At 42.5% G+C, this 13,491-nt stretch overlaps 1 protein-coding gene across 3 annotated transcripts in view; it reads right to left on the reverse strand.

Annotated features, from left to right (window-relative positions):
* Positions 1-251: 251 nt before the first annotated feature.
* The window catches only part of OCA2 (OCA2 melanosomal transmembrane protein), a 271,619-nt gene continuing 258,379 nt past the window's right edge, over positions 252-13,491 (reverse strand). For all 3 annotated transcript variants that reach the window (XM_029225950.1, XM_029225951.1, XM_029225952.1), the window contains exons 23-24: positions 1,846-1,939; positions 252-885 (exon numbers count right to left, since the gene is read on the reverse strand). In XM_029225950.1, coding sequence (XP_029081783.1) covers positions 801-885; positions 1,846-1,939 — 179 coding nt within the window. In that variant the 3' untranslated portion in view covers positions 252-800. The remainder of the gene's footprint in view (positions 886-1,845; positions 1,940-13,491) is intronic.

Below are 13,491 nucleotides of genomic sequence, written 5' to 3' on the forward strand. Positions count from 1 at the left end.
ACTGATGACTTAAAAACTCCAGAGAGGGCTTCCCTGGTGGTGCAGTGGTTGAGAGTCTGCCTGCCGATGCAGGGGACACGGGTTCGTGCCCCAGTCCAGGAAAATCCCACGTGCCGTGGAGCAGCTGGGCCCGTGATCCATGGTTGCTGAGCCTGCGTGTCCAGAGCCTGTGCTCCGCAATGGGAGAGGCCACGGCAGTGAGAGGCCCGCGTACCACAAAAAAAAAAAAAAAAAAAAAAAAAAAACTCCAGAGAAAACCATTAATGAATAAAATGCAATTTTATATAATGTAAACTACTAAAAAGGAAGAGACTAACAAATTCTAAGACCCTTTGTCAAGGGGCAGTATTTTTTTAATACATATAATGTTTCCGTACAAATTGTATGCCCTTCCCAAGAAAAGTATGCATTAAGAGGGTATACAATTTGAATGCTCATTATTTTAACATGAAAAGTGATTACATGAAGAAAAACTATTGATAGCCTCAGGAGAAGTGATATTTAAACAACACAAGCCATTTGGAGTGAATTATTGAATTTGTGTCTTTTCCTACAGAGCATAGCTTAGATGTATTTTGAGATATACATATTTTCCTGTGGTAGAAATTTGTGTAAGTTATCTTGTATTTACCACAATTTGCCAGCTTCACCCAAATAAGAGTGTGGATAGCAAAGGTGTCCATTCCAGAGCACCCCCATGGTAAGCACCTTTTCTTCTCCAAAGAGTGGTTTTGGGGTAGTATTCTACTGATGTTGGTGATGGGTCAAGTTTCCCTCAGTCTTCACACATTGTATATCTACTAATTCCATCCTATAACGACATGAGCAACAAGGAGGTAGCACATCCCAACCATGCAGGAGACAACCATCATTGGGAAGCCCAACCTGAAACACAAAGAGAAGTGGATTATGGTGTATGGTGTTTGCATAGTACTGTGAGATCTGGACTTATTATTATATTATGTTATTGCAAAAGAATGTGGCCTTACAAGCTTTATATATCCATAAAGGTAACTGTCTTTTATTTCTAGAAATCAAAAGTTGGGTTCAGCCTAGATGATATGGATGTGTGCCTCCATTAGATATCCCCCATTGCATCCCCCAAAAGAATGTCAGTTCATTTTGACAGCACCATTTTACAGGCACCACCAATGTCTATTCTGCCCAGTTCCTGCATCCAAAATGCAGTGGTGCCATATGAACACAAGCATGTAGGGGCCAGGACCCCAGAGCGGACCTGGCTCCCTCAGAGCAGGTCCTCCTTTGCAGGAGCTGGCATCAGCTGCTCTCCCCCATCCAGGGCCTCCTCTCTGCACTGTCCTCCTGAGAGGTGCCTGCTCCCAGGCTGCCCCCAGTCTGCAATATTCCTGGGTCCCTTCAGTCATGAAATTTTTTGCTGGGCAATCCGGTAGGGGGATGTCAGACTCTCATTATGTACCCTCATCATGGGCAGTCAAGGCACAAATCCCCACTGGAATTTTCAAGGGAACAACAACATAAAATATCAGTGTATCTCTAATTATTAAAACATGCTTATATTAGTGCTTAGCAGTATGTGTGGCTGATTTTTTTTTTTTTTTTTTTTTTGCGGTACGCGGGCCTCTTACTGTTGTGGCCTCTCCCATTGCGGAGCACAGGCTCCGGACGCACAGGCTCAGCGGCCATGGCTCACTGGCCCAGCCACTCTGCGACATGTGGGATCTTCCCGGACCGGGGCATGAACCCGTGTCCCCTGCATCGGCAGGCAGACTCTCAACCACTGAGCCACCAGGGAAGCCCTGATTTTTTAATAAAGTAAGCTTAGGGACAATATAAACAGAAATTTTAAATGAGTTTTTAAAGTACCTGAAAAATTCCATGAAAGAGAATCCATATCCATGCTGCTCTGCAATTCCTGAACAAACCACATTTGCTGATGCTCCAATCAGTGTCCCATTACCTAGAATAAAAATTCAAAAAGTAAAATAAAATCTCAGTTTATCTTGGTGGTAGACTCCTGTTCTCTTTTGTTCTATGATACTTTGATCATCTCACAGGCTTTTGATTGATGATTACTTTACTGTTCACTACCAAAGTGATTGCTGTGCAAATATTTGCAGGAACAAAAAAAAAAACCATGAAGCGAATGGACATATTTTCATAAACTTTCTCCTCACCTTTCTGGTTGTCACTTTACAAATATAGACTCTAAACTATAGAAAGGGTACACCTACCCTGAGGGTTCCAGGGACAGAAATGGGATCTCCTACGTTTTAGTTCTTGGTGCCCTGAGGATCTTAAACCTTTCAAAATCAGATACTTTATACAACTACTGCTGGCAAACAGAAAATAAATTCACTGCTTGTAAATATAGTAATTCATTTATGAATAGGGCTACTTCTGTTGGATGTGATAGGGAAGAGGAAAAGTTAAGGACAATTGGCAAATCACTGTGGGACGTGGTGACATATATCTTTCAGAGGAAAATGTAAGTAGGGTCAACATCCACAGGAGAGAACATGTGTCTTCAGAGCAGTAGGATCTCAGATGAGAACCACCATCCTTAGGACTCTAGGTCTGGACACCTACCAGCAAATCCTTTGTGTGGATGGAAAGATGGATGTAAACAACCATGATAATAAAATGCCTCTTTGGTTGGGCCTTTTTGACAGCACACATGATCTGCAGGGAAACTATGTGCATACACGTACACAAGTGCGGCCTCACAGTGAAGGATGTGACTCAAACCCAGCCCCCAACAGAGAGATGGGTTCAGGGAAGGGTAAATTTACTTAGTGAAGCCCATTGGCATCTTTCAGTCCCCACCCACAGAGGTCAGTGTTTGGGGATGGGTGCACGACCCAGGCTCAGCCAAGTTAGTTCAGTTCTGGCATTGTGCATTGCCGAGGACTATGAACTGTGAGACACAAATCTGTAGCTTCCAACAGCCCTCACGGGCCTGAGGGGCTGGTCTTTCTAAGACTGGACAGCAGAGCAGGAGGGCAAGGACCAAGGAAGCTGTGCCCTTCAGTGCTACATTGGCCCAGAACTCCATGTTGGAACACTGAGCACAGAGAGAAGTAAGGAATAAATAACCTCAGAGCCATGTGACCTATGAGGTTCCTCCATGGAGGAGGACCATGGCACCCATTCCGTTACCCATGAAAGGCCTTTGCAGGTGTTGTGTGAGTGCTCAGCTGCACACATGTCCCCTCTCCACTCAGTCCTTACACTCTCCTGAAACACACAGGCATCCAATCCAGTAGGATTCATTATGCACCAGGCCCACAGGCTGCCAGCGCAAAGCATCATGAAGAGCCTCATCTCACTCTCCCTGCCTTTACTCCATGTAAAAGTTTGACTAGGGGGGTTTTGGTGAAAACTTCTGAAATAGCACAACACATCCATTTACATGTTTTCTCTAAGGATTAAATATATTTGACATGTCAATAATATGACTTTAGATGTTAAGAGCTCAATAAAAACCTCCAGCGTCTCCCCAGAGCTCCGAGCCCACCAAGCCCAAGCCCCAATCTGCTTGTGGTCACTGTGTTTCTGATGCCCCATTTTGTGACAGTCCCCCTATTCCTCAGTGTAGTTCAAAGTGTATGGACCCATCCAGAGTTTTAGGAAGGGGGCAATGGAGGTGGGAGGGCAGGAGGGACAAGCCCATCACCAAGGAGAGAGGGACAGCTGCCCCATAGCAGGGGAGGGTGTGACAGGCCAACACCCAAGCTGCCTGCACAGGACAGACTTTAGAGTGGCCACAGCCAGCTAGGGAACAGAGACTCAGTCTTACAGCTCCAAGGAACTGGATTTGCCAATAACCTGAGTGAGGTTGGAAGCAGACCCATCCTCAGAGCCACCAGAAGGGAGCACATCCTGCAGACACCTTGATCATGGCCTTGTGAGACTCTAAGCAGGGACCCAACTGAGCCATCCTTACCGAGAAGGCAAAACTTGTAAGATAAACAATCCCCAAAGTTTGTCTATTTGTTATGGCAAGAACTGAGTCTGGATTTCCATCTCAATTCTGAGATCTGCCTCTCCTCCCACTTTCCCCCCACCCCAGACTTCCATTAGCTTCTTCCTAACTGACCAACCCTAAGCAAGCTCACCCTCTAACCCCAGTAAGCCACTCCCCATGGAAATCAGCTCACATCCTCCAGGGGCTCACAGGGAGCCTGTTAGTGGAGAGATAAGGCGTGACACCACGTGGGAGATGTGCAGTAGGCATGATATCAGAGAGGCAGAGAGAAAACGCTCAGGGGGCTGAGCACTGAGGTCCCCGTGTCCCCATGAAGAAACTGAGGCGCAGAGAGGCAACATGCTGACTTGTTGGTGCTAGGAAGTGGGTGGGCCCAAGACTCGAACCAGGCATTCTGACTCCAGAGGAAGATCAAAGAGGGTAGGACTCAGGTTGCATGATGTAAGCCTGAGGCCTTTCTGTAGACAGCCATGCAGAGCATTTGAAGGGTTCCAAGCAGGTGGCAATGTACAAATTTTATGGCAGCACTGGTCCCAGCTAGGTGCTGATATACCAATGTGCCCATCCAGTCACCCTGCCAACAAGCTGACTCTTGTTCTGGAGAGATTCCACACAGAGTCATCTTGCCTGGGTATTATTTCACAGGGTCTGACAAGTCTGCTACCACAGGGAAGCCAATGTTCCTCAGAGGGCCCTGCCTGCAGGCCTCTATCACAGAGCACACACATCATCTGCTCTGCCACCACAAACACTGCTACTCCAGGACTTAACATGGAGACTTCTGCTTCTGGACAAAACAGAACTTCACACATGATTCAGGGTCGCATTCAGGAACCTGGGTGACTCTAAAAATAACAGGCAACACTTTCCTTCTCTTGTGTTGGGGATTAATGGTTGAAAAAATACTCCCTTTGCTCCCAATCAAGATGGCAGAGTAGGAGGATGTGGAACTCACCTTCCCCCACAAACACATCAAAAATACATCTACATGTATAACAAATTTCACAGAAAACCAACTGAAAGCTGACAGAAATCTCTTATACAACCAAAGCAGCAAGAAAGATTCACATGTAACTGAGCAGGATAGAAAAAGAAAAAGGCATCATGAAGGGACCGGTCCCACTGGGCGGGAGTTGTGAAAAAGGAAAGACCACACAGGTGATCCCTCTCCCTGGGAACCCCCTGCTTCTTTGCAGAGGTCTGCCAGGACAGATAGATGGACTGGAGGGGGCTGAACTCTACTCGCAAGGAGAGCGTGTGTACTGGCTTGCTAGTAATCAGAGTGGAGAGACTGGTGCTGACACCTGCTACATCGTGACACTTCCCACCCCAAAACATGAACTGAGCAGGGATGATACAATGCACAGTGGCTAGGCTCTGAAACTTGGGCTTCAGCAGAGGGACCTTGGGAGAGGATTTGGTCTAGCTCTAGAGGCCCTGGAGTCTGGGCCAAAACTCAGAGCCCATCATTAGCACACACAGAGCTGGGTACAGGTTGGCCAAAGGAGTCCGATTATCAGCACATGCAGGTCAGGGTGCAGGTCCCCCTAGGAACACCATTGTCAACATGCTCATACCAGGGCACGGCTCTGGTGGTGGCAGGCTTTGTGAGTTGGCCACAGCACTGGTAGTTCCAGGTGCAGGTCTGGCAGCAGTGGACCTTGTTGGTGCATATACCAGGTGGTGGGTGGTACCACACAGTCACACATGTTCAGTGGACAGCCCCTGTGGAGGATTACACAGGGGTTCCTACCCTGGTGGGAGCACTCCAGTTCTGCCCACCTTTCACAATGCAGGTGGGAGATAGATCTGTGACAGACAGGCCCTGGGAGAGCCCTACCATAGAGGCAGCCTAGGTCCCAGGGGCAGCACAACCACCTCAATTCCAGTAGTCACAACACCCTGGTCACCAGTGACAGCCTAGCACTAGGTCTGGGATGAACACAACAGAGAAAGGGATGCAACTTTGCAGTGCTTCTGGGCAGAACTGTGGATGGCTGTATGGGTGGCACTTAGGCCTGCTGTGACCACACAGGCCTCACTTCCTTCAGTGCTTACCTCCTTGTGGATACAGCACACACTTAAGGGCAATAGAGCCTTATAGAATGCTACACTCAGAGTTTCTACTCCAACAACTGGAAAACAGATCCTGCCCTGACAGGGTTGTGACAGCCACGAGAAGGCCCCACCGAACATCCAGTGCAGGCTCTGGGCATCACTACACGAATCACACCCCTTATCAAGTGGATAAGGGCCAGCAGACTCTGAGGAAAGACATGGAAGGCATCCATAGCAAAAACAGGCCTCACACCAAAAAACTGGACTCAGTCTACAGGGGGATGTTCCTTCATTAAAAAAAGCCCATCAAGACCAGAGTATGTTTCTCCTAAATTCATAGAAAAAAAGAAATTTAACTAAGATGAAAAAGCAGAGAAACTACTGCCAATTGAAAGAACAAAAGGGAATTCCCTGGCAGTCCAGTGGTTAGGACTATGTGCTTTCACTGTTGAGGGCCTGGGTTTCATCCCTGGTCGGGGAACTAAGGTCCCACAAGCCGCATGGTGTGGCCAAGAAAATAAACAAACAAACCAGTAAATAAATAAAAGAACAAGAGAAATCCCCTGAAAGAATAAACAATGAAACAGACCTCTCCATTCTCCTAGAACCTGAGTTCAAAAAGGAGGTAATAAAAATGCTAAAAGACTTAAGAAAGATTATCGATAGAAATGCAGATCAGTGCAACAAGGAAATGGAAACTATAAAGATGAAACATTCAAATAAGACAACACAATTGCCAAGATAAAAGTCAATCTAGAAGCAATGAAGAGCAGACTAAATAATGCAGAACAAATAAGTGATCCAGAAGACAGAATAATGGCAATCACCCAATCAGAACAGCAGACAGAAAGATAAATTAAACTAAGAAAGCAACATACAAGATCTAGAACTAAAGAACAAAAAAACAGAGATGAACAATACAATAACTGAAATGAAAAATACACTAGATGGAATCAATAGCAGAATAACTGAGGCAGAAGAATGGATAAGTGAGCTGGAAGATAGCATGGTGGAAATAACTGCCATGGAGCAGAATAAAGAAAAAAGAATGAAAAGAAATGAGGACAGTCTCAGAGACATTGGACACAACATTAAAAGCATCAACATTCAAATAAGTCCCAGAAGAAGAAGAGAAAGAGAAAGGACCTGAGAAAATATTGAAGAGATTATAGTCAAAAAATTCCCTAACATGGGAAAGGAAATAGTCATCCAAGATCAAGAAAGGAAGAGAGTCCTATACAGGATAAAACCAAGGAGGAACATGACAAGACACATATTAATCAAACTAACAGAAACTAAATACAAAGAAAAAATGTTAAAAGCCAAAAAGGGGAGACCAAGAGAAATTAAGGAAACACTCCCATTTACCATTGCAACAAAAAGAATAAAATACCTAGGATAATTCTACTTAAGGAGACAAAAGACCTGTATGAAGAAAACTATAAGACACTGATGAAAGAAATTAAAGATGATACAAACAGATAGAGAGATATACCATGTTCTTGGATTGGAAGAATCAACATTGTGAAAATGATTATACTACCCAAAGCAATCTACAGATTCAGTGCAATCCTTATCAAACTACAAATGGCATTTCTCACAGAACTAGAACAAAAAAATTCACAATTTGTTTGGAAACACAAACAAAGCAATCTTCAGAAAGAAAAATGGAGCTGGAGGAATCAGTCTTCTTGACTTCAGACTATTCTACAAAGCTACAGTAACCAAGACACTATGGTACTGGCACAAAAACAGAAATATAGATCAATGAAACAGGATAGAAAGCCCAGAGATAAACCCACACACATATGGTCACCTTATCTTTGATAAAGGATGCAATAATATTCAATGTAGAAAAGAGAGCCTCTTAAATAAGTGGTGCTGGGAAAACTGGACAGCTACCTGTAAAAGAATGAAATTAAAACACTCCCTAACACCATACACAAAAATAAACTCAAAATGGATTATAGACCTAAATGTAAGGCTAGACACTATAAAACTCTTAGAGGAAAACATAGGCAGAACACTCCAAGACAAATCACAGCAAGATCTTTTTCGACTCACCTCCTAGAGGAATGGAAATAAAAACAAAAATAAACAAATGGACCTAATAAATCTTAGTAGCTTTTGCACAGCAAAGGAAACCATAAACAAGATGAAGAGACAACCCTCAGAATGGGAGAAAATATTTGCAAATGAAGCAACTGACAAAGGATTAATCTCCAAAATGTACAAGTAGCTCATGTAGTTTATTATCAAGAAAACAAACAACCCAATCCAAAAATGGGCAGAAGACCTAAATAGACATTTCTCCAAAGAAGATATGCAGATTGCCAACAAACACATGAAAGGATGCCTAACATCACAAATCATTAGAGAAATGCAAATCAAAACTACAATGAGGTATCGCATCACACCAGTCAGAATGGCCATCATCAAAAAATCTACAAACAATAAATGCTGGAGAGAGTGTGGAGAAAAGGGAACACTCTTACACTGCTGGTGGGAATGTGAATTGGTACAGCCACTATGGAGAACAGTATGGAGCTTCCTTAAAAAACTACAAATAGAACTACCATACAAGCCAGCAATCCCACTACTGGGCATATACCTTGAGAAAACCATAATTCAAGAAGAGTCATGTATCACAATGTTCATTGCAGCTCTATTTACAATATCCAAGTCATAGAAGCAACCCAAGTGTCCATCAACAGATGAATGGATAAAGAAGATATGGCACATATATACAATGGAATACTACTCAGCCATAAAAAGAAATGAAATTGAGTTATCTGTAGTGAGGTGGATGGACCTAGAATCTATCATACAGAGTGAAGTAAATCAGAAAGAGAAAGACAAATACTGTATGCTAACACATATATATGGAATCTAAAGCAAAAAAGAAAATGGTTCTGAAGAAACTAGAGGCAGGACACAAATAACAACGCAGTTGTAGAGAATGGATTTGAAGACACGGGAAGGAGGAAGGGTAAGCTGGGACGAAGTGAGAGAGTGGCATGGTCATATATACACTACCAAATGTAAAATAGATAGCAGGTGGGAAGCAGCCACAGAGTACAGGGAGATCAGCTCCGTGCTTTGTATCAACCTAGAGGGGTGGGATAAGGAGGGTGTGAGGGATATGCAAGAGGGAGGAGATATGCGGATATATGTATATGTACAGCTGATTCACTTTGTTATACAGCAGAAACTAACAAACCATTGTAAAGCAATTATACTACAATAAAGATGTTAAAGAAAAGAAAAAGCCAATCCCAAAAGTTACACCCTGTAAGATTCCATTTATATAATATACTTGAAATGACAAAGTTGTAGAAATGTAGAATAGGTAAGTGGTTGCCAAGGGTTAAGTAGGGGGTGGGGATAGAAGGAAGTGGGTGTGGCTATAAAAGGCAATGTGAGGGATTTTTTTAGTGATGAAAATGTTTTGTGTCTTGACTGCTTCAATGTCAATATCCTGACTGTGATATTGTAGTATAGTTTCACAATATATTACCATTGAGGGAAACTGGATAAATGGTACATAGGATCTCTTCATATTATTCCTTACAACTGCATGTGAATATACAACTATCTCAAAGTAAAAGCTTAATTAAAGTAATAAAAAAGGGAAACCAGAGGGAAAAATGTTCTCATGACTAAATCCATAATTACTAAACTAAATAAATGTATATAGATAGACAGGTTGACTGAAAAATAAAGTTGAGGAAACATCCCCAAGTCTGGAGGCAAAAGTCAAAGAAGAAAATGCAGAGGAAAAATAATATACACAAGTTCAATATGGGAAACCCCAAATTCAACTACTAGAAAAATCTCAGAAAGGACAGAATGAAATGGAAGGGAGGAATTTATCAAAGAAATGATAGAAGTGGATTCTCCAGAGTAGAAGCAGCACATGAGTAAATACATACCTAATGCCATCTTTATGAAATTTTAGAACCCCAGCGAGCCTCAGAAACTTTCCCAGAGTCATACAACTAGAAAATCCCACAGCTGGGAATCAAATTCCTGCAGTCCAGCTCCAGAGTTTCTCCTCCTTACTCTCTTTACGTTGAAAACAAGTAACTAGAAATACTAGGTTCAACAAAAATGGTGTGAAATTTGTCACCAAATTTGAAGTAAATTAAAATGACATGATTTTAAGCAGATGATGAAACATAAGAAAGAAGACTTGATTGGACCTTGATCCCGGTGCACATCTTGGCCCTGCAGTGTGGCATTTACATTGTCAGGGTAGCATAAATGTTGCTGATGGGTTTTCCCAGCTGGAGTGAACCTATGACCAAGCCAGTAGTTTCTGTTGCTTGTAGAACACATTGTGGTTGTTAATTTCCTTGGCAAATCTGAGCTGTTTTATTATACTTGTTGCCAAATTCACGTATTATTTGGATAAAAACAAACTAAAAATAATTTAAATATCTACTTGTGGGACACAGAAAACAAACAAAAATGAAGAATGCTTTAGGTCCAAGTATGCATGGTGTCCTTGACAAAGTTGTCTAGAGATTGTGGGTAATCCAGGCAGCACACGGCTACATTAAAACCTGTTGCTTCCTTTTGGTCAAGTTCATATCCTGAGTGGCAGGTAGTTCTATTAATACTTTCCAAAGGGAATTCCAGTGCATAAAATTAATTTTTATGTTTTCTGTCAAATGAAACATTACCACTGGTCTGAGAGCATGGTTTATTTACCTCAGATTGGATTGGTTGACATAGGACATTAGATTGAAGGTTCTTTATAAACATTTAAAATGGTCATCAAGAGCACGGCAGAGAATAGTTTTGGAAAATGTTCTTGTTCTGCCTCTAGATCCATACATTAGTTTTCATGTAGGATTACCCAGACATGCCAAGACAGGCAGCAGCTCTTTGTGTGCACAGCCCAACTTCTAATTCACACCTCTGTAAATGGAAACTGGCCAGGTGGCCTGAGCCAGAGTAGTGACACCTAGGACTTCTTTCTCCCCACCACATGGAACCCATGCCATGTGGGGAGCTATCAAAAGCCTGCTAGCATCTTATTAAACTACTGAAACAACCATTGACATCTGAATGGTACTCTCACATTCATAATCTTAAGTGAACCTCAGGACTCTCCTGTGAGATGCCCAGGGAAAGTTGTCATTTAACACAGAGGTAGCTGACTCCCCTATATCTCCTCCCCACCAATGACGGGGCAGGGACAGTCAGATGGATTCCTGCCCCTTGCCAGTGACCAAGATGAGTGGGCCAGCCAAAGCTATTTGGTGTCAAGGAGACATTGTGAGGTGTCTTCTTGGGGGAGAGGCAACTTCTGGTAATGATTTCCCTGATTTTGAGAAAAAACTTTACAAAAGAGAGTAGTCCTGCTGCTTTTTCTGGGTAACATCCATTGTTGTGTGGTGATGAGATTCCTGGAGCTGTTTCCAGCCCGAGTGTGGGGCCAGCTCTAAGTGTCGTTGATGGGTGGCACCATAGAAGATGGAGACACCAAGAAGCCCTGCGACACCTCTAGACTTGCTCCACCACTGACTGCCTGTCACAGGAGATACTCTTCCTGTTGCTGACACCATCTTGTTTTGTATCTTCCTTTCCTTATAACCCAAACCATCCTAATCAATATAATAGAAATGTTCAGTGGTTTGCTCATGGTTACAAAGCTTAGCAGATTTGAGATTTTGATCAAGGTCTTCTGAATCCAAATCTAGCATTCTTTCCACTATGACAGCTGACACAATCTTTTTCCAATGTTTGTGTAGGACGTGCTGGCTGGCTAGACTTCTTCTCTGTGGCTTCCCTGTACCCCACCTGCTTAGGTAGCTTATCCACTCTGCTTGTCTCATTTGGCTGACCAATAAGCCATGGGGGCAACCTGTTTGTGAGCCTTTTGGCATAGCTTTTGCCCTCGTGATAAAAATGTATTGGTACCAGTTCTCCTCCATGCTTTCTGCTTTGGATGCAGCCATGAACCATCTGTGATGAGAGGGATAGGCCAAGAGAATTGTGGAGACCTGCTTCTAATATTACAAGACATCAAGCTGATGCTTGCCAGCCCTCTAACCCTCAGCTTCTTGTTATATGAGAAGAGATGATTTCCCTGAGTGTGTAAGCCTCTGTTAATCAGGTTTCTGTTACCTGTAGCTGAAAGCATTCTTAAAAGAAACAGAGCTCAGTGAGACTTAGTAAGTTAATGTTCTGCTTCCCATGTTACAAGGCCTTCAGGAAACCAAAAGACCTCATGCAAAGGGATGACTGAAAAATGGATCTGGGAGAAGGAGGTCAGGCTATGCAGAGAGAGTTTAAGGGGAATAGTAGTCCCCACAGTGCCATCCATTCTACGTTCCTGAAAAAGCGGATAGAAATCAAATGAGCAAAGGCTGAGCAAGGGCCGTACATGAGAGAAGTCAGCTTAGCCTTTGCTCATGTCTCTGCCTCATTCACTCTCCAGGGAAAGAGTTTGAGCCACAAAGCTCCTGACTTTACCTTTTTGTCCCCACACAGCCCTCTCACCCTGCCCAAGTCATCACACAGCCAGGGGGACCAGCTGCTACCCCTTCCCTCACTCTGATCCTTGAAAATCTCCCCATTCCTTTCTCTGAATCCAGAAGTGCTCAGGAACAAATTAACCTGCTGAGCCAGTTCACCCTGGCAATGTGAAACATGAAATTGAAAGGGCCTTTCATTTTCTGGCAAGTGGTCCATTGCCAATGAGGAATTCATACCCACTGCAGCATGATGAGATACTATTGGTCTCAGCAATACCTGCCTGCCATTTTAACTGGGAAAAAAGGAGTATTTTTTCTTTTCTTTTCTTTTCTTGGTACTCATTATCATTTTTATTATTTTATTTTTAATTTTACTTTTTACTGAAGTATAGCTTATTTACAATACTGTGTTAGTTTCATGTGTATGGCAAAGTGATTTAGTTATATTTTTTCAGATGTTTTTCCATTATAGGTTATTACAGGATATTGAATATTTTTGCCTGTGTTATAAACCCTTGTTGCTTATCTATTTTATGTATAGTAGTTTGTGTCTATTAATCCCATACTCCTAATTTATACTTCCTCCCTTTCCCCTTTAACCATAAGTTTGTTTTCTGGTTTTTTTTGTGTGTGTGAGTCTATTTTTTGTATATACATTCATTTTATATTATTTTCTAGATTCAACATATAAGTGATATCAAATAATATTTGTGTTTCTCTAACTTAGTATGATATTCTCTAGGTCCATCCATGTTGCTGCAAATGGCAATATTTCATTCTTTTTTAGAGCTGAGTAATATACCATTATATGTATATATATCACATCCATGTCTTGGCTATTGTAAACAGTGCTTCTATGAACATTGTGGTGCATGTATCTTTTTGAATTACAGTTTTCATCTTTTCTGGATATATTCTATATATAGATTCTAGGGGTGCAATTGCTGTATCATATGGTAGCTTTACTTTTAGTTTTTAAAG

This window comes from Monodon monoceros, unplaced genomic scaffold (assembly GCF_005190385.1).
Source record: "Monodon monoceros isolate NGI ecotype Baffin Bay Population unplaced genomic scaffold, NGI_Narwhal_1 Super_Scaffold_16, whole genome shotgun sequence".
NCBI classification, from domain to species: Eukaryota; Metazoa; Chordata; class Mammalia; order Artiodactyla; family Monodontidae; genus Monodon; species Monodon monoceros.